This window comes from Neovison vison, chromosome 5 (assembly GCF_020171115.1).
Source record: "Neovison vison isolate M4711 chromosome 5, ASM_NN_V1, whole genome shotgun sequence".
Lineage (NCBI taxonomy): Eukaryota > Metazoa > Chordata > Mammalia > Carnivora > Mustelidae > Neogale > Neogale vison.
This window is the reverse complement of record NC_058095.1, coordinates 3,116,895-3,142,091: the sequence shown is the minus strand read 5'-3', so window position 1 is coordinate 3,142,091 and position 25,197 is coordinate 3,116,895. Positions and strand designations below refer to the sequence as shown.

The window sequence follows — 25,197 nt, the reverse complement described above, 5'->3', positions numbered from 1 at the left end:
CCCTGGTCAGCGGGGAGCCTGCTTCTCCATCTCCCTCTGGCTGTCTCTCCCCCTGCTTGTGCTTTCTCTCTGCCTCTCTCTTAAATGAATAGAAAAAAATCTTTAAAAAAAGATAACTGTCTTCCAGTCTTCAACAGTAAAGCCATCTCGGATGGGATAAAGAAAGGGGCAAATCTCTTTATCAGTTTTTCTTCCAAGCCACGTGCCCAGCCTTGTGTCCTCCAGGTGCGGCTCCAGGACTCCCAAGCCCTGGGCCTCCGGGGGAGGGGGAGGGGGAGGCTTTCCCATCACATCCAGGATGTTTCTTGGTTCACAGGAGTTCTTTCTGAGAAAGACACGGCTTGTCTAAGGCCCCAGACAAAGGCCTGGCAGGGGCTGCACAGAGACGTGGCCTACTTGTCTCTCTTGCTTTTCTTGTGTGTCTCCCCCGGGGCATCCCTGCTGCGAAGGCCAGCTAAGGACAGAGCCGCTAGGGGAAGGTCAGCCAGTGTGCTAGGCCTGGGTCCTGCTGGCCGGGAAAGTGCGCAGGAACCGAGACGAGCTTATCTCTGGGTTTCCTGTGTCGATAAGCAGGCAGGGATGTGAGTTCTGCCAAGCCTCAGGCACAGGCCGAAGATGTGAACGATTCCCGAGCGTCTACCATCTCTGACGGAGACACATTTACGTGATCCTGCCAGTGTCCTTGAAGTTCTCCAGGGCCCCTGAGGGATCAAGGCATCTCTCCCTTTGTTCCCACGGGAGCCCACGGGCGGCCCACGTCTCTGTGGTGCGGCCGCTGGGCCCTCCTGGCTTTGCCACCCAGAGCCGGTGCTCCTTGTGCCCGCTGGGTGGGAGGTCTGCAGGCCCCCCCTTTCCTCCTGATTTCTCAGCCCTTCGGGCAGACATGGGGAGCAGCAGCAGGAAGGAATTTCCAAGGCAAGAGAGATTAGGGTGCCGTCATCTGTGTTTCCCCTGGGACCTCTCCAATGAGCACCCCCGTTTCTACATCTCCTGTGCGCACGTAGCCAGCAGAGAGGCCCCTGGAAGCAGCGATGATGACAGTCCATGAGGTGCAGGTGTGACGTCCGAGCCGCTCGGGGAGGACATGAACACGGTCCAGAAGGAAGCAAGCAAGCGAGAAAACGGTTCTCACCTCCGCAGAGCCTTGTTACTCTGGCCGGGTCCTTCCTCTTCTTGCGATATGAGAAGATGCCAGAACTGACCGTTCTGACTCAGTCTGGGGACGGAGATCAGCCTGACCCCGGCGGCTCCGCAGAAGCTGGGAGCAGCTCTCAGGGTGCGAGGCGGGGCTGGGGGAACCCGTTTAGAGCTTGCGCCTAAGACGAGGAAAAGGCCTGTTTTTCATATCAAGGAACCAGAGTCTGATAGAGGCCGAGCAATGCTGACGTCCCTCCTGGCCCTACCCAGGCGGCCACACTGTCCTCTGGAAAACCTGCGCCTCCAGCCAGGGCTTCCTAACCTTTGGATCACAGAGGTCTCTGAGAATCCAGTCAAAGCAGTAGATCCTCCCCGCCCCCCAGGGCACATTTGCACGCACACACAGCTTTGCATTGGTTGGGGGGCGGGTCACAGATTCTCCAAAACATGTCTGTGGTCCCTGGACCCCAGCAGGGAGCCTCTGACTGAAAGTGTGTCCCAGGTCTGCCACCGTTTGGGGACTCGGATCCCGCAGCGCTGTCAACAAGGGCCCCCTGGGCTCCTAGGAACCCATCCCCTACCACCCAGCAACTCGGGGGCCCCACCCTCTTTGTCCTGGACCCCCAGCAGCCCCCACACCTGGAAGGACCTCCAGAGGCTGGGATGAGTCCCCCGTGCCCCCCAGGCTGGGCCGGCTCGCCAGGGTGGCCAGGAGGAGGGCAGCGCGGCTCTCCCCTGCCCGCGGGCACACACACAGTTAATCCTCAGCGGCTGCTGTTTGGATAATGTGCGCTGGGAGCGTTGGAGGCTCGGCGCCCTGCTCACATCTGGCTGGGGTTTGCTCTTTACGAGTCTGTCCCGCTTTCTTGTCTCTTCCTTTACTTTCGAGAAACCGCGCTTCCGCTTCTGGCCAGAGAGACCTTGGACCGGAGGAGGTCACGGTGCCGGGAAGGCAGGGACCCGCTGCTGCCTGCACCCGCCCCCCTCTGCACCTTCTTCCCAGAGGACTTTTTCTGTCCTCCTGGCTCTCTCCTCTGACAAGTCTGCTCTTCCCGCGACCTGGCTGGGAGGAGGCCCCGCCGCCGGGAGATGCTCCAAGCCCAAGAGGCCGCTGCGGGACGCGGGCTGGAGGTAGGTGGGGGCTCCGGCGGGTGGGACGGGACGCAGGGCTGCTCTGCTCCTGCTCCGGGCTTCGTCGCTTTGGCGCGGTGGTTGCCAGAGCAGAGTGGGAGGGGCCGGGGTGGCAGTGGTGGCAAGGGGCAGAAAGCCTGGGAGCTGCGGGGCTGGTCGTGGGGGCGCCGGGATGCACCGTGTGGGCGGGGGGCGGGGGGGCTCCATCTCCCACTGGGACCGGGGAGCCGGGGCTCTGTGGCGGCCGGATGCTGTCGGGAATGGTTGTGCCTGCCTCTTCTTTGTGGACTGTGTGTGCTGCTGCACCCTTCTCTGGGCATGAGAGGAAAAGGAATGGTACCCGGGGCCCTCCGTCCCAGGTGGGGCCCCCAACCCCGATACTGCCTGGATCACCTCAGAGACAGGTCTGCCCAGCCCTTCCGGGGGCCCCTTTGGACCCCACACAAAACAGGAAATGCTGACTTTGGCTCCCGCAGCTAATGGCCTTGGTGTTCCTGGAGGGGATTCAGCGTGGACTGGGGAATATCATGTCCCTTTCCCTGGGGACCCTCCTGAGCTTCCTGAACCACTTGAGAACCATCCCTGGCCTGGGGCCGAGTCCTCTGGGCCGGTGAGCCTCTGGACCTCTGGGTCGAGACCCCACGTACTGCTCTGTTGTTCTAGGCATTCCACGGGGACGGGTGTGATTCCCACTTGCCCCAGGCACCCACATTGTGTTAGGCTGGTTCCAAGCATGCTGACTCCCGGGCAGCCCCGCGTCCTCTGTGGGCACGTGCGGGCCCTCCCCGTCCACTTGGAAGGGAGGGAGGGAGCGGCCTTCCTCTGTGACCGGGCTCTTCCATGGCACCGAGTTTCCAGGAATGGAGGTTAGTGCCCCACACTGGAGCTGCTGCTTCCCGAGCTTTGGAGATGAGGCGGGTCCTGAGAAACTGAGTTTTCTCAACCACTAGCTACATCCTGGGTCCCCAGGGGAGGATGTGAGGTCCTCCAGGGCTGCCAGGCCTTTGCTTTTTATAGAGCAGGAAAGCACGCAGTCAGCCCCACATGCAAGGTTGCAAACAGATGCACTTGGCCGTTGTGTGCTGCGGGGAGAGGCCTGCCCCGTGTCCCCACCGGCGAGAAGAGGAAGGGGCGATGGGGGCTGAGGCTTGAGTTATCCTGTCCCGTCTCCCTTCCCCACTCTCCCTCTCGACCTGAGAGCGGAGAGGAGCTTGGGGTGAGGGCTGTGTGTGCATGGGCGTGTGCGTGTGTGCGTGTGTGTCCCGTCCGGCAGGCGCTGGGCAGATGCGGATCCGATTCCTGTCGATCCTATCAGTGGTACTCTCAGTGCTGAAGAGCTCAGAGAGGCTCCTGACCGGCCCACACACACTCGTAGAGGATCCCCTTGGAGGGCCGGCATCTCAGTGCCCGGAGAAAGAGTGTAACTTGCTCAGGGGTCAACAGCTCTCCAAGCCAAGGCTGATCTGCCTCCCAGTTGTGCTGGGAGAAAGCGCCCGGGGGCAGGAAGGACAGCCAGGTTCTGTTTCCCAGGGACCCCGCCCTCTCCTCCTCTTCTTGCCCTCCTCCCTCTCCCATCTTGAGCCTCTTACGATGCCAAGGGCAGTGCTTCCCATGAGCAAGAGGTCAGGGAGACAGAGAAATGCGGGTGCAGGAGGTATTGGGGGCTCCCCCCACCGGCCAGAGGGACAGGTGCAGCCAGCCAGCGAGGGGCGCCCGCGCAGGTGTGTGGTGAGAAGCGGACATGGTCCCAGAGAGGCGCGCAGCCAGCTCCCTCTTCATTCCTGGGATGTAAACCTCCCTATTCAGGGCAACCAGCACAGCATAATTTTTTTCAGAACATGCTTCTTTCTGTTGTTCTTCCTGGTGCCTCCAGCCCTCCTCCCCCCAAGCTGTAATTAGCATGACTCATAAACCAAATATTCTGGCACTGAACTTCACCCATCAAAACAAAGATGAAAAGAATTTTGCAGATACAGTCGTGCTGCTGGGCGTCCTCACCGGACGTGAGCTTGCCCTTGGGGCTCTGTCTGCTGAGACTGGCCCCGTGCGGGGGACCCTGTTCTGGAACTGGGGGCGGCTGAGACTCCAGGGCCCCTGGGGGGGGCGGCGATGGCTCACAAAGGGAAGGAAGAGTGGAAAGGTCCTCATGCCTGAGGCCATGTTGCCGAGCCACCGGAGAGGAAAATGGGCCAGGAAAATGGGGCGTTTCAGAAGCAGCCTGGCCTCCCGGCCCTGAGAGCCCATGGATATTTACGTGGAGGTGATGCCCCCCGCCCCCGCGCTTCGCCTTGGTGGTGTAACTGCTGCGTGGGCCTAGGGTTATTAATTTTTTTTTTTCTTCCTGTTTTTACCTGCTGAAATCTGTCTTCTCTTTCTTAAAGTCAAGTGAGACATGGCAGTCCCCTGGACAGGACTGTGGGTATCCCCCTGACTCCACACTCCGTCTGCTCACTTGGAGAACAATCTGGAAAAGAACCATCAAAGCCCACTCCCTCGGGGCAACCCAGTAAGCCTGGGACTCGGGACTCTCGGGGCCCTGCCAGGGAATCCGTGCCTGGGTTCTCAGCCCAGCAGGTCGGCCCTGCGCTCTGGCACAGATGTGGGGAAGCGGCCTTGCCGGCTCCCTTCCCACTCTGCAAGCTCGGCTGTGACAATGGAGTGGTCCCGTGAGCAGGAGACAAGAGCTCCCAGCATCCTTTTTAGCCTCTTATCCTCACCCGTGCTTCTTTCCAGGACCGGGCTTCAAGCGGGACAGGTGTGGGCAGAGGCACGGAGGGCCCCTACTGCCCACCGGGGTGTCTCTGGCTTGCCCTGCAGGCCCCTGGAGTCAGCCCCTTCTCCAGCCAGTCCTCCCGGGGCGTCCTGCCCTGTCCAGGATGGCTGTCGGGATGGCCGTGGGCCAGTCTGGGCCTCCGTGTCTGACCATCTCCCTGGCTCCTGTAGGAATTTTCCTTGAAACAAGACGGAGCAGAGCTGGAGACGGCGGGCAGGGAGGCTGGATGGGAAGGGAGGACGGGAAAAGAGGCGGACGGGCAGGCAAGGCAGTGGGAGAGTTGGGGGAGTGGGGAAGTCAAGTCCTTAGTGCCCGGGGCTCGGTCAAAGGCTGTTGCTGGCCCCAGTTAAAGCCATTCTTGCGGAATCCCCCAGAACCTTTGCCTGGGGTTGCACCCCCACCCCAGTGGGACCATCTGGTTAGCAGCCGCCCTCTACCCTGGGGACCAGGGAAGGAAGAAGACCTTGCCTGGGAGAGCTGCCAGCCCTGGTGGATTTGCAGGCGAGGGCAGGCCAGAAGTTGGGCTAGGCCCTGCGACTTTGCCCGGCAGCTTTCTGGGGCTGGTCTGGAGGCGCGGGGAAGGGGGCGTGCGCGGAAACACTCAGGCCTGCTCTCCTTGCGAAGAGTCTAGAAGTGGGTTCCAGTGAGAGATTGTTGGGTCTGGGTGGGTTTGGGGGTAGCCTAGGAGCTCTCAGGTCTTTTGGCGTTCCGGACTCCCTCCTTCCCCACGGGGCACAGCCATGAGAGCACGACGCAAGGCTCTGTGAAGTGGCCATGGGCTTGGCTAGACGAGCCCCTGAGAAGGAGGCCTGAAGGGCACGCAGCGCTAGCCCCGGGCCGCTGGGGAGGTGAGCGGGCCCTAGGCCCCCTTCCCCTCTGCATTCCCTTCTTGACTCCCACATTCTCCAGTTTCAGCTCCTTCTCTGCAGGAGCCCCCGCTGGAGGCTCCACCCAAGCCTGACCCCCAGGCAGACCCCCGGGGACGGGCACAGAGCACCCATGCTGCACCCCCCATGCCAATTCTGTACACCTTTGATTCCTGCTAGCTGTGCTCGGCCGCGGGTCTCTCCCCAACCCAGCATTCTCGTCGGCTTCTGTCCATCGGAGTGAACTGGGGGCCGGGTGTGGGCTTCCCCCTCCTTCTCCTTTTCGGAGCTCCCCGGTGGGCTGTGTGTCTCTACCCTGTGACAGCAAGGCTCTCAAAATGCACATTCAATGGGCCACACTTCCCGCACCGCTGACATTTTAAGGGAAGGGGTGGTGGTTGGGGGGGCGGGTTCCTGGTGATTCTGTGCCTAAATCCAAAGGAATTCAATTGGGGGGGTTTAAGGTGGCAGCCTGGTGACAGGGAGATCTTAGCACGTGGCTTCAGGGGCCATGGTTGCCATGGACGCCCATGCCCCATGCCGTGCCCGACACAAGTGCTCAGTCATCGGCTGAATGTGCATCGGGATCAATTCCTCGGGGCCAAACGCCATAGCCCCTGTTCAGCTCCTGCCCAGGGAGGGATGCAGGTGGACGCCCAGAAAGGCAAGAGCCTCAGTCAACAGTTGTAGGGAACTTCTGCCAATGACGGGGCTGCTCCTGCGCTCCCTGGCCATCGCATAGGGTTCCTAAGGATGGGCTCAAGGATTTGGCTTCCTCCATCCCCCGGACTCTGCGGCAAGTACCACCAGCAAAAGGCGTGTCGAGGACAGAAAAAATCCCCTCTCGTAGGAAACAGTGATTTCTCCACCAGGCCTGGCTCTGGTCCAAGTGAGGTGGCCCTCCCTGGCCTAACCCATATCCATGGTAACTCCAGGGGATCTGCTCCCCCAGGGGGGCCGGTGGTGGGGGGAGGCTGTATTTCCTTCTTGCTGCGCTGTGTCCCCGGCCCCCCCGGCTCAGTACATGGAGTTTACACTCCAAGCGGCCCTGCTTGTCCCCAAGCCCCTCCTTCTCTTCGCTTGGTCTCATCCCCTACAATACACAAAATGCTCTCTGAGTCCCCAGGGTGGGGTTCACTCGTCATTGTTCTAAGTGGAAAATAGTGTGTACTTAATGCAAAAAAGTATGTGCCTGCTACAGAGGAAAAAAAATCAGAGAAGCCAAAATAAGAAAATGGCAAACATGCCTATTTTCATCACCCCGGGGATAATTGCTGTTAGCAGCCAGGTGGGTGGCCGATCAGATCTCGGCGGCCGGGTGCACGGACGTGCGCTGCCGTGTGTGTGTTTTCGACTCAGCCTTCACTCATCGGGGAGATCTCTCTGATTAGCGGAGAGGCGTCGCTAATTGGCACTGCAGGCTGGAGCTTCCCCTCCCCCCAGGTGCTTATTTACTTGCCTTTCCACAAAGCACGCTTCTCCTGGTTAAGTGACTTGTGACCTTGGTAATGCAGGCAAGGGGTCGTAGCCCTTAGGAAGCAGACTTTCTGAGCGCAGATAAGAGGGAAGATGACCGGATGGCCACGCCAGGATTCAGCCTTGCGACCAGGGCACTCCAGAGCCCACCCTGGGTCACTCTCCCCCCTTCCCTCCTCTCTCCCCAAATAGCCCCACCCAGGAGCTAGAGGGAGATTTGAACGCCCTGAGGCCCTAGCAAGAAGTGTGGGATCCTGGAGTCCTGTTTGCACGTTGGCTTTGCAGAAAGGTGAGTGCGGAGTTCCATCAGGGTGGGACATCAGACATCTGACACACTGGGGTCACACAGGACAGCAGACGCAGCTCCCTGGGAGGGGCTCCTGGTCCTAGCGGCTCTAGCCACCGGATGCTGGGGCAGTGTCTTCCTGGAGGGGTGCCCTCAGGCTGGGCTCTGAAGAGCACGTGCGGGCTGGAGAAGGTGGTGGGGGAAGGGACCGACGGAGGAGAGCCTGCAGCGGTGCTGGGTCTGGGAGCAGAGCCGTGAGCAGCTCCAGATGGCTGGAGTGGGGCGGTGACGTGGCCAGAGGCGAGGCAGAAGCCAGGTGGTGAAGATCCAGGTTTAAACATTTTCCCGATTTTCGATTTTCGAGGGAAGCCTTTTAAGCCCCGGATGGAATTCGCCTTGGCAGTTCTGCCAGGTGCCCCTGGTGAGCAGGTGGGAAGGACGGAGCAGCGGGGGGCCAAGAAGAGGTGACCGGCCAGGGAGGGCGGGGAGGAGGGGATGGAGGCCTTCAGGAGGCTGCGTGACGGATGCGAGGGGTCAGGTGCGTGAGAGGCAGGGTCTGCGTGGCCCCTAGATTTCTGGCCTGGGGCCCTCGTGTGAGCGGTGGCGTAGCCTCAGAAGCAGGTATGGTGGGGACAGGAGCGGAGTTAAATGGGGTTCGAGGTGCGAGAGCCGGGGCCGAGCAGAGAGCAGTGTTCGGAAGACAGATAACCCGAGCTGTGTCCTGGACATTTCTGCCATCATGGAAATGTTTTCCAGCCGTGCTATCCGAGAAGGCGGCCCCCTACATCGTCCTGGTGTGGCTGAGAACCGAATTCTTCATTTTGCTTAATTTTAACAAATTTAACTGGCCCCAGGGGCTAGTGGCCACATTGTTCTGGGGGGGCATGGGCTGATCACTCCTTGGCCAGGCCGGCGTGGGGACAAGGACTGAGGAGCTGTCACTGTAGAAAATGACAGAAAAGTGTGTTTTGAAAAGCGAGGAGCTGACTGCCGAGGCCACAGCCTGGGAGACACCGGTGTCCGAGGGGGAGACGGTAAAGGACAGATGCTGGGGGACAGGCTGAGCCGGAGCGGGGACCAAAGAGAAGGAGGCCAGCCTGGCACTGTCCGCACACGGAGCTAAATTATATTCGTGACTGAGAAGCCACTAGGCGTGGGATAACGTTCTATCTTCTGCCATGCTTCCTCGGGGGGTGTCTGTGAGATGTTGGGGTGGTGTCTAGGCCCCAGAACGGAAGACACTAGCACGGCTTGTAAAGGGACGGGCGCGGGCGGCGGCATTCCCCGGCTTCTCTCCTCCCTCCGTCTCCGGATCGGTCAGACCCCGAGGGTGTCCCCGCTGTGGGGACGTGGGCCCTGGGCCAGGCCACCTGCAGAGCAGACTCACGGCACGGCACGGGCTGTCGGGGTTCTTCTCTGTCCGGCAGTTCTCAAAGCAGGGGCGAGCCTGCAGCCCGAGCCCTGGCAGCTGGGAGGTGAGCTAAGGACAGTGCTCTAGTCAAGGAGGTCTTTGTTTGCGCCGGGACCGACTCGGAGCTGGGGAGGCTGGGCTGGCCAGGTGCCCCCGGAGGCCCGACGCCTGCAGCCCACGTGGTCCCGCTGTTTGCGGGGCAGGGGCGGAAGCCAGGTGAGCCTTTCCTTGCCAAGGCACCGTTGTCCCAGGAGAGATGGCGATGTTTTAGGATGGGGGGGCGGAGAACCTCTTGCCTTCTCTTTTCTGTACTATTCTGTCCCGAACCAGGTGTCTCTGCTATGCAGGGAAGAGGGAGTCCTTGCTTATTAACCAGGAAGTAGCTCCCCCCAAAACTCCGTCTCCATCCCTGGCCATGTGCTTTGGAGGTCACCAAATAAGCACCAAAACCTTAAAAAAAAAGTCCTCCTTCTCTAAGCTAGACAGAAGCTCCCTGGAGAAGGGAAAGGAGAGTTTCCGCGAGCGGCGTGGGCTCCAGGCAGGAACCCACTGTAGGCCCTTTAATAAGGGGTCCTCGTGCTCCCTCTGCTGCCTCCTTTACAGGGTGGGGGTGGGTGGGAAGGGGGGGAAGCAGGAGGCTCTGGGGCCAGCTGTGCTGCCCGGCTATACAGGGGAAATTAGATCTTCGGTGGGCTTCTGGAATCGGTGAGCCAACGTCGTTCATCACCTGGCAGTCCCTTGGCCTCCCTCCTTCCTGTCGCCGGAGGAGTCTGGGAAGAGGAAAGTTGGCGGGAAGAATGGCTTCTGGGGAAGGAAAGCAGGGGTCACGTGATGGTCATCAGGGCCAGAGGGACACCCCAACACGGCGCTCTCTCCTTCCTGGGCACCCAGGGACCTAAACCCAAGCAGGCTTCCTGCGACAGCTGGAGAGTTCTGAGCTCCCCCGTGGGAGAGTTCCCCCAGATGTCAGAACAGAGCTTGGAGTTTCCTTTCTGGCTGGGGGGACGCCGGGAAGCGGGAGGTGGTGGCAGTGGCTGTGCGGAGGGGGCCCCGGCCGTGGGAGCGTGGTTGATGCCACGTGGAAACAAGGAGGGATCCCATGCCACGCTGAGTTGCATTCTTGGCCTCGAAGCCATTAGGTGTGGGAGAAAAGTCCCGTCTTATGCCAAACTTCCGCGGGAGCCACGCGTAAGATTTTCGGGTAATGTCCAGGCCCTAGAAAAGCCAGACAAAGATATTTGTCTTGGGTGTATTGAGGTCTGGGCCCCAGCCAGAGCTCCTGGAAAGCATCACGTAGAGGCAAAGGGCGGAAAGGAGGAGAGAGCTTCAGGAGGTATTCAGGGGGGTGGGTGACTGATCCGATGTGGCGGATGCAGGAGAGGAAGGAGCCCAAATGGCTCCCCGATTTCTGGCCGGCTGCTTGTGCTTGGCCCAGCTTCCTCCCCCGCCGATGCCATCCGGTCCCACAGCCCTCCCTGCCGTGATCGGAACGTTCTGTCCCATGCTGCCCACCATGGCGGCCGCCGATGACCGCCCCCGTGGCTCGGGATCCGGCTGGTGTGGCCGAGGCCCTCAGCTTCGAATCTCGTTTTATGTAATTGGTTTAAAATGAAAGACACGTGGCCCAGAGGCCGTCTCCTGGACCGAGAAGGCCTCGAAGCTTCGTGACCCGCTCACCACCTTGCTCCCGGGCTCGCTGTGCTGTCTTGAGCCACGCTGCAGCCCCGGTCCATCTCGTCACTGGACGGTCATTTCTCCAGGTCAGGGAGGGAGTTTAGTTTATGGCAGGATCACTCCCTCCCGAGGTCCGACACAAGGCCGGGCACATCATGGGTCTTTGGGGAGCCAGGCCCGTGCGAGATGTTCTGGTGAGAGGAAAGGAATGGCTTGTCTTCTAAGCCGGTTCTAATCCAGGGAGATTCTAGGCTTCTTGCCTCCCAGAACAGCTGGTCAGCCGCTGAGGATTAAGGAAGAGGGAAAACCATGTTTGTAAATGCTTTTGCCAGATGGCCCTGGTCTGGGTGTGGCATCACGGACAAAGGCAGACATGTGGCAACCGGGCTCTAGAAGTTTCCTGGCTGGTCCCAGGCAGGGCAACATGGACGGGGGGGTGGGACGGATCTCAGTCGGACGCCGGGGAACTGCAGCGTGGGTCTCAAGACTGTCTCCCGGAAGGTTTCACCCCCGTCCAGAAAAGGTCAGTGGAGAGATGCCGATTATGAACGAGGACGCATTCTCTGACTCCGTAAGTGGCCCAGCTCCCCCTCTGGCACGCCCCAGTCCTGCAAAGGGGGTTCTTCCTTGTTGGGGGGAAGTTAAGCTGAAGCAGAGAGGAGGGCCCAGGGGAGAGCAGCCGGGGGCGGCGGGCCTTGTGGGGCAGGGAGGAGGAGGAAAAAGGTGTCCGTGGAGCGGCCGTGGGATTCGGCAAATGAATTTCTTCACTGTGTTTGAGAAAGACAAGTCAGGAACTTGAGTCACGTTGTAATTGGCCTCAGATGCCTTGACCGCAAGGCAGCTTGGAGGCTGGACCGTGTGGCCCAGATGGTGAGGGTTACACACAGCACCGGCGGAGAAGTCCCGGCGGGGGGAGACTTCCCCGCCCCACCTTTGCTGGGAGCAGCGCGGTCTTCTGAGCTGGGGGGGCCAAGCCTCGGCTCCGTAGGTGACTTCATTTCACTGGAAATTGCTAAAAGTGATTTGGAGCCAAATTTGGTTGGATGTTGGGCAATGCTGTTTCTGCCCAAAAGTGACTAAAATGATCTTAACGTCATGACGCCGGCCTTTCTGTGGGACTTGGTAAAATGGCTCTTCAGATATTTTTGGAGAAGGAAAGATTTCACTCCGGGTTTGCTTTGGCCCCGAAAAGGAGATTCTTGAGAAGAACCCGGCACCCTCTGTCGCCATTCACTTTGCCAGCCTGGTGCCTCTGACTCCTTGCTGGGTCCTCCTCACTCATCCCATCCCCCCGAAGGCCCCGGTCCCCAACGCTTCCGATCGAGGTCAGGAAAATCCCTTCTTATGTAGGAAGAGACAGACCAACATGCCAAGTGGTGCTCCCGTCGGGGGTCGAACCCTGAGCTTCAGCCAGGGGGAATTCTGCCTTCCCAGCGTACGTGCAGCAGAGCCCAGAGATGTTTTTGGCTGTCCCAACTGGGGGGCGGGGGTTGTCGGTAGAATACAGGGCATGGAGTCGGGGTGGCTGATAAATTTCTTGCAGTGCACAAGACAGCCTCCCACAACAGTGAGTCAGCCCCAAATGCCAGGCGTGTGGAGGTCGAGAAACCCTGGGGACAGCAGAATCCTATTCATGTGTGTTTGTGGCTCCTTCCCGACTTTTCCAAAATGAATATATATTACTTTGGATTCAGGAAAGAAAAATGTTTGAAGAAAGGAAAACCTCTTTTCCTTTCAAGTGATGCAAGCCTGGCATCTCAAGGCGGGGGGAGAAAAGAGTCATTATTGAGGTGCCAAGGAAAAACAGAGGAAATACAGAAAAGGGGAAATAAACAACTTTAGAAAATCCCACTTCACAAACATTTGTCGAGGAGCGATCCAATTCAGGGTGCTGTGGGACGCTCGGCAGGTCCAAGAGGAGCAAGCCCAGGAGGTCAGGGTCTGCTGTGCACAGTCTTCCCGGCCAAGCCCAGGAGGTCAGGGTCTGCTGTGCACAGTCTTCCCGGCCAAGCAAAACGCTGCAGGACGAGGCAACAGGAAAACAAAATCTGAAAAGAGGACGGAGAGGTTTCGGCAGCTGAGGGACTGGGAAGGCCTCCGGAGGAAGAGGAGGCGCCTGAATTGGGTCTTGAGGACTGGGTAGGATACTGATGGGATCGATGGAAGTCTGCTGAGGTCAAGTCCACGGCCCTCCTCCAGCCCCAGCTTACCGGTGAGGCGGTCTGAGGCTGAGGAACTAACTTCTCCACATCTCTGTTTCCTGGTCTGTGAGTTCAGTGTAATCATGAACGAATGTCGTCTCCTTGAAGGATTCACCGCAGGCCCTGCTGAGGCTGCCGCGGGGGGCGGGGGGTAAGAATGACGAACGAGGAGATGTCCTCCGACCTAACCCTGACTTACCAGATCAGAAGGGACAATTGAGACGATGCCGGCAGACTCAGCATCGCACTTGTGGGGGCTGTGGGTCCTACCATGCTGGTTTTTAAGAGAAGAGAGGAGGAGAATGGGAACTCCTGGGCAGGGGCAGGATGTGTGCCGCGGACAGATGCCAGGAGTTTAGGGGAGGGGCTGGAGGCGGGGCTCGAAAGTGTGGTCCGAGGCGGAGGAGAACGGGCAGCGTGCGGGACTTTCTGTGAATGCGGACCCTCAAGGCCCTGTCCCAGACCCGCTGAATCAGAATCTGCATTGAAACCAGGTTTCCCCGGGTGGTATGTGTGTACGTGAAAGTTTGCAAAGTGGGAGCTTGAGCACTGGTTGAGACGTGCTGTACAAGGCGGCCAAAGAGTGGGGACAGACTAGGGTGTCACCCAAGCTCTGCCAAGGAGAAATGATGGATGGATGGATGGATGGATGGATGGACGGATGGATGGACGGACGGACGGTCGGACGGATGATGGATGGACGGACGGATGGACGGACGGATGGATGGACGGATAGGTAGATAACTTTAATACATATTTTATAAATTCACATAAACATGAACAGTAGAGACTGAGTCGGGGGGGCACTGGTCCAAGTAGTATTTTGTCCACTGGGCAGGTCTCTGGGTCCTGATGCTTAGGAGGGATGGTTGGTTGGTACAGAGCCCAGATGTGGGGAGGCCCCGCTGATCCATGCAGAGAACTAAAGGCCCAGCGGAGGTGTGGGTGACAAAGGAGGAGGGGGTTCCTGGGGAGGCGGCCTCCCCAGCTCAGAGCTCAGCACCTGTCTGAGGATCCACCCAGAGAGCCTCTGGCTCCCGCCGTTTCTGTCCCAGGCCTCAGGTTCCCAGCTCTCTGCCTCCCCCACGCTCTCCTGACTCGGTGCGGGGGCTCTGGCAGGGAGGGCTCCCAGGGCAGCCTCTCTCCAGTGCTACAGCAGCGAGCCCACCGACGTGCAGAGTAAAAAACAAAGCCCAGAATTTGACCGACGGAGCCCTAAGGCCATGCCGCACCAGCTACAAGTTCTCTGAGCGACGGGGTGTTTGACAGCAGCCCGTGGCCTCCCCCAGCCAATGGAAGGAGTGCATAGACTATCATCTGCGTAGACTATTACTGACCAGAGGAAGAAATCTGTCTCGGGATTTAACTGTCCTTAAACATAAAAGAGGAGTTAAGGGACAATCAGCTATTTTCCTTTAATTCCCTTCGAGATACGCCTTCGGTAGCAACCCGGACCCCGCTGGTAACCTGCATTGAAGCTGGGTGGTTCTTCCTCCCCCAGACCTCCGTCCCTCCCTGGGCTGCTGAGAGGGTTGGACTGGTGTCCCCACCAGTTACCGACCCCCGCAGCGGAGACGTTTCCCCGCCCGCCCGCCCGCCTGAAACAGCCAGGCATGCAGGGCTGCCGATGCCAGACGGCAGAAAAGGCTCCCCGAGTTGGCTGGGGGAGACGCCTCTAGCGGTGGAAAGGGGTGGGATGTTGTGCCTATTGAAGTCCAGGCACTGCCCCCTAAGGGGCTCCCTGGGGACCCACAGTGGACACGTCTTTCTGGAAGGACTGTTCTCAGTGCCGGCTGAGGGGCTGTCCAGGGCTTCCCCCGAGAGCTCCGGCGCCAGCCCAGGGGCGGCACGTGGCTGTGCATGTGCGTGTGCACACGCGTGTGGCGGTGTGAGACTATGTAGGTGTGCAAGTGTGCACGTGGGCACGTGTGTTGAGAGTGTGCACATATGTGAGTGTGCACGGACGAGCGTGGGGAGAACGTACGTGTGTGTGTGAGCGTAAGTGGATGTGCATGTGGTCGCCGTCCCTGAAGCTGCGGTGGCTGAAGCCTTCCGGGGTTCGTGGGTCAGGACCCAGCTTGGGCTTGCTGCTCTGCAGGGCCCGCCCCAGCCCGAGTCCTTCCCTGGTGTGTTTCCCAGCAGGCACCGGCGGGACGATGGGCTCCCGGAGACTGAGACTCGTGCTGGTGGGCGGCCTGTTGCTGGCCTTCGCCTGTGGCCCGGTGCTGGGCCGTGTGCCACGTGGTCTCCAGGAGCCACCGGAGCAGGAGTGGACCAAGGAGCCACTGCTGGACTATGATGAGAGGTGAGAGACGGGGAGGTGTGGAGGCAGGAGCTCGGGCTCGGTGGGTGGAGCCTGGGGTCCGGGGCACCCCAGGGGGTTCGTTCAGGGCTGGAGGCGAAGGGGCCATAGCCGAGGCTGAGGAAGGGTCCTTGCACACACTGGGGCCAGAGGACAGACCTGCCGTTTCTCCTCTTGGTGACCCCGGGGCCTTATCTGAAACTGAGGGTGGTGACCCATCTTGTTCTAACCCCAAAGGGATGGGGTTTCTGTAAGGTTTTGCAGCCACATCCTTCGGTAAAGATTTCCCCCAAACTGCAACCCCCCCGCCCTCCATCTGTCCTTTGATCCTAGTTTTGTCCTTCGAGAATATCTTCAGGGCTCTGAGTGCTACCCGCAGGTATAGGCAGGGACGCGGCCCTGAGCTGGCCCAGGGACTCTGACCATCTGACCAGGCTGCCGGCGGGAGAGGTCTGCCGAGGGCCGGCAGGGAAGGGGGTGCTTTTCTCGGAAAGTCATGACATCTCCTGAATGGCATCGTCTTCATGGATGTGACCTTCGAGAACAGAGACTTCAGGCTGTCTGGAGTATTTTGTTAGGAGGCACAGAATGCTTAGGATTGCTCGGGAAACTGCCACTCATTGAATGTGAGGTCCTAGACACCTGGGAGCTAGGCTGACGCGTTGAATTTCTTCGTTATTTTGAGTTTTGGGCTGATTTGATACCCAAGGCTTCAGGCTATCTTCAGAGTGTGATGCGAGATAGGCTGACATCCACCATCTCCTCCTCCTCCCCTCCCTTCCCCCTCCTCCTCCCCCCTCCTCACTTTTCACTCAATGAACACCGAGTGCCCACTCTCGATCTGGCCATCTGGGGGGCACTGGAGGAACGCACGAATGACAGTTCTGGCCTCCAGGGACTCTGAGGCTGTGGGGATGCAGACACACGTGACCCAGAGCGCGGAGGAAGGCTCTGCCGTATACAGATGTGCCCGCAGTGCTGGGGGCAGTGGGGGGGATGGGAGAGACTGGCACAGGCGTGTCCCCATCTTGAAGGATGCCTGCACCTGGGGAGCATCCCAAGAGCTGAAGGAGGGTGTGACCGTGCCAGGTGGGCCTGGGGTACTGGAGCTGGTGCGGGAGGGTAGGAAGGGGAGGGGAGATGAGCCTGATGGGGAAGGGTCTCTTGTGCACTTAACCCTACAGGGAGTCACAAGGGATGATCGTGGGGGGTGGGGATGTCACGGGGAGGTTCGATATCATGACGGTCCAGAAAGAGCGTTGGAGGAGGCAGAGAACAAGAGGGATGGGAGGTGTGGAAAGGGGTGGGCTCCAGGAGAGCAGTCAGAACGGCAACAGTCCCCCAGAGGTGGGGAGGCCCGAGCGTCCAGCTTCTGCAGGTGCCTTCGTGGGGGGTGGGGCTGACCCCGGGATCCTCAGAACATGGTCGTGAGCCCAGAGAAGCCTCTTGAATGAGCCCGAGGGTCCATTCTGGGTGACTGGTGACGGCGCCGTGAAGAGGGTTTGGAAAGAGAAGGTTCCGGGAGCAGAGGGACGGGCCGGCACTTTGGGACACATCAGCTTGGTGGGGCTTGCGGACCATAGGTGGAGACTTCCGGCGAGAGGTGGGGGGCCACCTCGGAGGCCTGTGTTTAGGGGGTACAGATGCATTTCCTGGATGGTCTGGGGTTTAAGAGCAGGAGCAGAGGTAGAGAAGGAAGCGGCCACAGAGAAGGAGGGACGGTCTCTGAGACGTCCTGGCTCTAGGGCGGGAGCCAGAAAGAGCCCTGCAGCACAGCGCGGTGCCACAAGGGGGCAGCATGGAGCCGCCGCCAGCGGCCACCAGCCCGCCCCGCGGTCCTTCAGGGGTGGGTAGTAAACAGCAGAGGGGAGTGTCCAGCCGCCAACACTGCAGCTCAAGGGAATCCTGAAGACGGAGCTGAGCCCTTGCATTTACAAATGAGTCATCTTAATGTCCTAGCTTCTGGACCTCGCATGAAGGGGACCCGCGGCTTGGTCGCACATCATCTGAACACCCCCCCCCCCCCAAGGGGCACACCTCTCCAAGCAGACTGCGTTTGGTGGGGGGGGAGGGGGCCTCAAATTATCGGTGTTTTTGTACTCATTGTCTCCATTACGAGTCCTGGCATGACCAGAAGGCCGAGCTCTTGCTGAAACTTCCTGGAGGGTCCCAGAGCCAAGGCTGTCCCTGTCCAGGGAAAGTGAACACCGTCTGGCACGTCCGGGACAGAGGGAAGGCGAGCAGGTAGACCAGACCCTCTGGCTGCAGAAGTGAGGGGAAGTCCCAGCTCCGAGAGCTCATGACTTTCCCTCTACCGCCTTTATTCCCTTAGGGATGGAGAAAAGCATGAAAAGCCCAGCCCCAGGCGGGGGGAGGAGGCCACAGCTTCCCCGTGCTTCCGCTGCTGTGACCCTGGTACCCCCGTGTATCAGGCTGTCCCTATGCCACAGATCAACATCACCATCTTGAAAGGTCAGATGGCCGTGAAGCCAACGGGACCTTCCCATGGACGGGAGGTGGGGTTGCTCCGTGCTGAGCGGGAGAGAAGAGGCAGCGGGTGTAGATGGCTCCTGCAGGGCCGGCGCAGAGGCAGAATGTCCTCTAGGGGTGCAGGCTCTGCCCCCTTGCTAAGAGGAGAGACTGGAAAGAGGCCCGTGGGACCAGGGCCGGAGGAGGGTCTCAGGCCTGGGGCTGCACCCCAGCCTCCGTGACCTTTGTTTAGAGGCTCGGTGCCCACCCCCCCAGCCGGGCCTTCTGAAATGCCCTCAGCCTGGTGGTCCAGATAACCTGGCCCAGCCCTGCGGGTCCCACCCCAGAGCCCTGGGGCGAGCCGGCCACCTGCAGCTCATTTGCTCCGAGTCCGCCGTGAGCTGGTCGCCGTGCCTGCTGCTTTTGGACAAACCCCCGTGTTCCCTTTTCTCTGCCAGGACTTTCCAGAGGGGGAAAAACAAATGATTGCCTCTGGATGAAAACAGAACCGTCCTCACAGTCGGGTCAGCCGGCCTGACGCCGCGTGTCTTCCTGTCCCTTTAGGTGAGAAGGGTGACCGGGGAGACCGCGGCTTGCAAGGCAAATACGGCAAGACCGGCTTGGCGGGCGCCCGGGGCCACGTGGGCCCCAAAGGGCAGAAGGGGTCGATGGGGGCCCCTGGGGACCGCTGCAAGAACCACTACGCCGCCTTCTCCGTGGGCCGCAAGAAGCCGCTGCACAGCAACGACTACTACCAGACCCTGATCTTCGACACGGAGTTCGTGAACCTCTACGGCCACTTCAACATGTTCACGGGCAGGTTCTACTGCTACGTGCCCGGCATCTACTTCTTCAGCCTCAACGTGCACACCTGGAACCAGAAGGAGACGTACCTGCACATCATGAAGAACGCGGAGGAGGTGGTGATCCTGTACGCGCAGGTGAGCGACCGCAGCATCATGCAGAGCCAGAGCCTGATGCTCGAGCTGCGGGACCAGGACGAGGTGTGGGTGCGCCTCTTCAAGGGTGAGCGGGAGAACGCCATCTTCAGCGATGAGTTCGACACCTACATCACCTTCAGCGGCTACCTGGTCAAGCACGCCTCGGAGCCCTAGCCTGCCGGCCCCGTGCCGCGCGCGCCACAGCCCCCCCGCCCCCGCTCCCCCACCCCGCCCCCCAGGCCTGGCTTCCCTGCCCCGCCGCCCCAGCTTCCGCCTCCTCCACGGCGCCCTCCACGGAAGGGGGAGCAGGAGCAGCTGCGCTTGCCGGCCTCGTGGGCTCCCGGGTGGGCTCGGCGGGCAGGCACCTGCCGGGACGGGGCGTCCAGCTGCCCTCCGTGCCCCAGTCTGTAGGCAACCCCGTGGGCCAGCCGCCACGTGGCAGGGTGTCCCAGAGTCATCCTTGTTGCCCGTGGCTGGAAAGACGGAGGGAAATGCTGAAGTCTGTGAAAGGAGCAAAGCAAGTGGGGGGAAGGGAGGTGCGCATTTCGGGTCTCCTCCAGCTGCACCGGCTCCTGGGGGAGGCTGTTCTCGCATGTTCCAGAAGACCTGAAGTAGGTGCTGTGGGCCACGGGGTGGAGGGCGCTGGGACCCTCTTAGGCCGCGGAGGAGCCTTCCTGGTCAGCGGCTGGACTGATGCCCATGTCCTGGGGCACCATGGCCTTGCCCGCGGGTCTCTGGGCTGAGAGAAGCAGCTGGATCGCTGGGGTGCGCAGACTCCTGACAGCAGCCGGGGACCTCAGGAGCCGCTGGATCCACAGGTGCTTCTCCGGGGAGCGAGGCTCCGTATATCCACGGCCCGGCCGTCCATCCTGGCACGGCTCTACTCCACGCCCCCACGCTGCCCGGGAGCCCTGTGCAGGGCCCTCATGCCGGTGACCCTGCTGTCAGGGTCCCAGACAGGTCGGCCTCCCAGACGGGTCGCCGTCCCTCCTCCCGGACGGTCTGTCACCGAAGGCACTGGGACCTTCGTTTTGTAGCAGGGTCATGGTTCTAGACCATTTTCTACCAAACCTCCTTGCACACCATCTCCCGGTTGTGTTTCCCAGAGGGTTCGACACTTGGTGGTCCCAGGCCTCTCCCCCAGGCCTCTTTGACCGGCAGCCCGAGACAACGTGGAAGGGCTTTCCCTGGGCCCCCGCGCGGGGCAGAGCCCGAAGGAGCTGGAAGGCTCCCGGCTACTGTCTTGGAGGCCCTGTGGGGCGCCGTCCCTCTGCCCAGGACAGAAGGCATGTCTCAACCACGGGAGTCCGAACCCTCTCTCGGAGGCGGGGTGTAGATGTCTGCCGCCTGGAGTTGGTGCTCTGGCCTGTGGCTGGCTTTTGCCGGGCGGCCCTTCCCTGCCTCTCTCCATCAACGCCCAGGGCCAGGGTCCCCATCCTACCTGCTCGGGCCCCGAAGCCCCTACAGGAACCTTCCTCCCCACCACCCGGTGACCCTTGGTCTTGACCCCATCCCTCTGCTCTCCCAGGGCCTGGCCACCGGGTCTGGGGTCTGCACATCCTTCCCTCTGAAGGGCTTCTGCTGGTCAGACTTGAAAACCGTGTTTCTCTGGGCCCGCCAGTGCTGCCCGCTGCTTCGTGCTGTCCCGATGCTCTTTCAGAAAACATTAAACTCAGAGCCACGTGTCTCTGCATCACAGCCTCCTCAGTCTGCTCCTTGAACCAAACCCTCTTCCTTCCTCATCCCGGCCCCGCACCCCACCTACTGTCCGCTGGAAGTCAGGGGGCCTGCCGCGTGGCACCCGGGGACAAAGCTGGGCACAGGCTGGGCCCTGAACTGCCTTGTGGTTCACAGGAGCGTGCTCTACAGGTTGAGCTGGACGTGGTCTCCTTGGGCGCCCGGTGCTTCCTGGAGTCAGTGAGCGGCCGGCGGGCAGGCCAGGGTGCCAGGGTCCCGGGGCTGCCGTGACAAACGGCCAGAAGCTTGATGTCTTGAAACAACACATTTGTTCTCTTGCAGCTTTAGAGTCCAGAATCTCTACATGGAGGTGTTGACGTGGCCAGGTTTCCTCCCTGTCTGTAGGGAAGGACCCCTCCCTGCTCCTTAGGGCCTCCGGTGGCCCTGGGATTCCGTGGTTGGTGGCTGAGTCACTCCAGTCTCTGTCTTCATGTGGCTTCTTTCTCCCGCCCGTCATACCTCCCTCGCCTTTCCCTTATTAAGACACCTGCCATTGGATTTAGGGCCCCTTCTAAACCCAGCATTTCCTCGCAAGGTCCTTAACGACATCAGTGCAAGACCTTATTTCCAAGTAAGGTCACAGTCATGGGTCTCAGGGCGAGGACTCAGATGTACCTTTTGCAGAGGGGGCTGCAATTCAACCTCCTACAGTGACCTGCAGGCTCTAACACACCCGCCAAGAGCTTCCTTCACGCTCAAGCAGTGAAGAGCAGATGTTCCTTTCTCTTCTCCCCACCGCTTGCCAACCGGGTTAGCGGCCTGGGCCCCGGCCTCGCCAGGAGTGCGGAGGCTGCGCTGCTCCTCTGGTGCCAACAGGCTGGCAGCAACAGGCGTCCTTCTCTCGCCGGGCTCCGGGATCAGCCTGTGCTCAGCCCTGGCTGGGGCCAGGCAGGAATGGGCAGACACTACAATTCTGCTCCCAGTAGGGTGGAAAGCAGACCCCGCTCCCATAGAGCCACAGCCGTGCAAGAAGGAAGGGCCTCCACACGGCTGGGGGAGGGGCTGAGGGTGTTCCCCAAAGAAGCACGGAAGGAATGGGTCAGCTTCATCTGGGTGCCCCAAACTGCTCACTTTGTACCGGCCCCTTCCAGGGAGACCTGGCCTCTGCCAGTAAGGCCCTGACAAACCGTTCTTGGAAAAGACCTGATAAACTCACCTGCAAAACCAATGCGAGCGTTATAGCAAAAGGGCTTAAAAGCAGCCGGTGACTCAGCCAAAGGAGATCACTGTTCATGCTACAACTTTCAGGACACTCTGTAGCTGGGGTGGGAGCCGTGAGGAGTGCACTCCCCATCCTGTGGGATCTGTGTGTGTGTGTGTGTGTGTGTGTGCGTGCGCATGAAAAGGCAACGGCAGGATGGCAAACTGGTTTGTTGGGGCCATACTAATGGGCATAAAATGAGAACCTCTCCCAGATCATGGAAAAACAACAACAAAAAGTTAACAGAAAATAATAAAAAAACCAAGATGCCTCCAGATGGCCTCCCTACCTTACACCATATACAAAAATTATCTCCAAGTGGATCAAAGTTCTCCAGATAAGAGCTAAATGTACACAATGCTGAGAAAAAAGTATGGCTATAAATTATCATCACCTTGTATCAGGCGGTAGTTTCCTAGATGTGACACCAAAACCGAAGTAATAAAGAGGAAGTAAATCAATCGGACTCCGCCAGAATTTAAAATTCTGGACTTCAAAGGACATGACTAAGAAAGTCAAGAGACAACACGGAATGGGAGAAAATATTTGTAAATCGTACATCTGATAGGGGACTTATATCTAGACGACATTAAGAACTCTTGCAACTCAATGATTAAAAAAAATTAAAAAGAGGCAAAGGTTCTCAATCAACGTTTCTCCAACAAGACTAACAGATGACCCAGGAGCACATGAAAAAGACGCTCAGTACCATTAGCCACTGGGGAAACGCAAGTCCAAACCACAGTAAGACCCAACTTCACAAACAACAGGACGGTTGTCATCAAATGACGCATGTGGGCGAGGAAGGAGAGAGGCTGTCAGCCTTGGCCACGGCCGGCCCGAACGTAAAATGGTGCTGCTGCTTCGTAAAGCAGCCTTGTGCTTCCCCAGAACAGTAAGCGTGGAGCTACAGGTGACCCAGCAAGTCCGCTTCTAGGTGGATCCCTGAAAGGAACAACAAGATTGTTGTTCCTTTGGCAGCAGGATTCATAATTAAGAAAAGCGGAGACAATCCGAATGTCCTTCCGGGGATGAATAAACGAACAAAATGGGGTCTGTCCGTGTGACGGGACAGCACTCAGCTATGAAGAAAATATGAACACCTGCTGCATGCAGCACAGACGACCCTCAAACACAGGACGCAAGCGGAAGCAGCCAGTCAGAAAAGACCATGCACTGTATGATTCCGCTGATGTGAAACGTCCTGACCTGGCCAATCCGTAAAGACAGAAAGTAGATGAGAGGGGTCCAGGGGCTGAGCTGCGAGGGGAGGGAGTGAGTGCTAACAGGGACAGGGTGTTCTTTTCAGAGGGATGAAAATGTTCTAAAATTGGTGATAGCGGTGGTCATGCCACTGCGTGAATGTACTAAACCCAAGCACTGCACGCTTGAAATGGGCAAAGTGTATGTCGTGTAGATTAGATCTCTGCCGTTACAAATGCACGCTCACACGCAAACTAGAATGCCTCGCCCTTCTCTGTTGAGGCCTGGGGAGCCCTGGAGCTCCAGACGGGTGACTTTCAGAGCCAGTCTCATTATTCCGGGTGTGGCTCAGGAGGAGGCCGGGGTCCAGGGTTCAGTGAGTTGGGATGGGATTGTCAGGCTTAGTTCTTCCAAGAGCTTTACTTGACAAGGGTTCTGGAACCAACTGTTGGATGAGATCACACTAACGCAGGACGCTGACTCAGGTGCCAAGGGAAGCAGGGAAGCATTCCACAAGGAACAGCTAATTGAGGACCATGCCTTTCTCTCTGATGTCCCCACACAGCTGGAGTAGTGACCTCAGATGCCCTCCATCAGCTGGCCCTGGTCACCAGCCCCTCCTAGGGCTGAATGGAGCCGAGCCCATTTCCCTTTATGCAGATGGTCAGGCGAGGACAAGAAATTTCCACTTTAGAGGTTTTCACAAATAAGAGTAGAAGTGTGTATATTCTAGATAACTCGGAAACCTTCCTGCAACACGCTCCAATGGTTGAGATAGCCACCAAGTGAGCCGTCCATCGGGTCTGTGATCCTCCTCACTAAAAATATCCAGCAAGTGTGCCTTGTGTGTGTGTGTGGGGTCTCAAACTAACATTGTCACAGGCAACCACTGGAACAGCTGTGCTTGCTATATTGGAGGAGATAAACGTAAGACAGAATTGTGGCAGAGAACTTGAAACCAATAGTAATTAATAAAATAAATCAAAGGGAACGTCCAGAAGTGAGAAACAGAAGAACAGACGCGAAGGGCTCTATGACTCAGCGTGCGGCATGTTGTACAGAGTTGAAGGGAAAAGCCAGCAGCTCAGAAGATAAATCAGAAGATATTCAGAAAGAAGCATGGAGAGATGAAGGGAGGGGAGATACAGAGCGGAGAGCGTATTCACAAGGGGGGGGCCAGAAGGGGAAATGGAAAAATGTTACAGAAACGATATTTGAGAAGAAAGTGGCTGAGAATTTCACCTGATGGATAAAAGTCACAAAGGCACAGACTTGAGAAACTCAATGCCTCCCAGCAGCATGAATGAAGGCAAGGGCGCACCCAGCACAGACGCGGGGGTGGGGGGTGGGGGGCGGGAGCCACTACAAACCAAAGACGGAGAGGAAAGCTTAACCACGGGAAGGGGGAATGTTTTCTTTCCCAGGAGCGCTAATGAGCCCAGCTGACCTCTGGGCAGAAGGAGTGGAAGCCGAATGAGAGTGGAACCGCACATCTGAAGAACTAAAAAGTGATAGTTGTTGGTCTAAAGTTCCCTGTGACAGTATAAAAAATAAAGACAGTTTCAAGCCAACGAAGCCTGGGAGCCGTAGTTGATGGCAAACCTGCACAAAGTGAATGGGATCCCGGGGGAAGGTCAGAAAAGCAGACATGAATAATAAAATGGTAAATGGGGGGGGTAATTCTAAACAAAGAGATCCTGTGCATATAAAGAAAATATGACTTGGGGGTGCCCGGGTGGCTCAGTCGGTTAAGCAGCTGTCTTCGGCTCAGGTCGTGATCCTGGGGTCCTAGGATCGAGCCCTGCGTTGAGCTCCCTGCTCGGCGGGAAACCTGCTTCTCCCTCCCCCACGCGCCCTGCTTGTATGCCTCTCTCTCTGTCAAATAAATAAATAAACTCTTAAAAAAAAAATTCTCCCGCTCCCTCTGCCCCTCCCCATCCTGCTCACACACGTGTGCATGCCTTCGGTCTTGCTCTCTCTCTAAAAAAGCAAGAAAACCCAAAACCCCCACAAAACTAGCACATCAGACAAAGCAGACATTAATGCATAAGTGTTACTAGAAACAAAGGTGGTCATTTCGCTACGACTGTTCAGTCAATTCACCAGGAAGAGAGAAGGTGGATTTAAAATCTACACGCGCCTAATAACACACCCTCTGAATACATAAAGGCAAATGAAGAGGCAGAAACAGATGCAGAATCATAGTGGGAAATTGTATCACACCCTTCTCAGTAGCTGGTAGAATAATCACATTCTTTTTTTTTTTTTTTTTTAAGATTTAGTTATTTATTTTAGAGAGAGAGAGAGCACGTGCAAGCATGGGAAGGGGCAGAGGGAGCGGAAGAGAGAGAGAAGATCTCTAGCAGTCTCCGTGCTGAGCTCAGAGCCG

The 25,197-nt window shown here is 58.6% G+C and overlaps 1 protein-coding gene across 7 annotated transcripts; it reads left to right on the top strand.

Annotated features, from left to right (window-relative positions):
• The first annotated feature begins 1,953 nt into the window (after positions 1-1,953).
• On the top strand, positions 1,954-20,360 carry C1QTNF1 (C1q and TNF related 1). Of its 7 annotated transcripts, none has more exons than XM_044247306.1 (5): positions 1,954-2,268; positions 7,576-7,672; positions 15,098-15,260; positions 17,590-17,729; positions 18,291-20,360. In XM_044247306.1, the coding sequence occupies exons 1-5, from the start codon at positions 2,227-2,229 to the stop codon at positions 18,839-18,841; spliced, it is 993 nt and encodes a 330-aa protein (XP_044103241.1). In that variant the 5' UTR covers positions 1,954-2,226; the 3' UTR covers positions 18,842-20,360. The 7 variants fall into 7 exon arrangements, with proteins under 7 accessions (XP_044103241.1, XP_044103240.1, XP_044103245.1 ...); XM_044247305.1 differs by having other exon boundaries at positions 15,095-15,260; XM_044247307.1 differs by lacking the exon at positions 1,954-2,268 and adding an exon at positions 3,096-3,134 and having other exon boundaries at positions 15,095-15,260.
• The last annotated feature ends 4,837 nt before the right edge of the window (positions 20,361-25,197 follow it).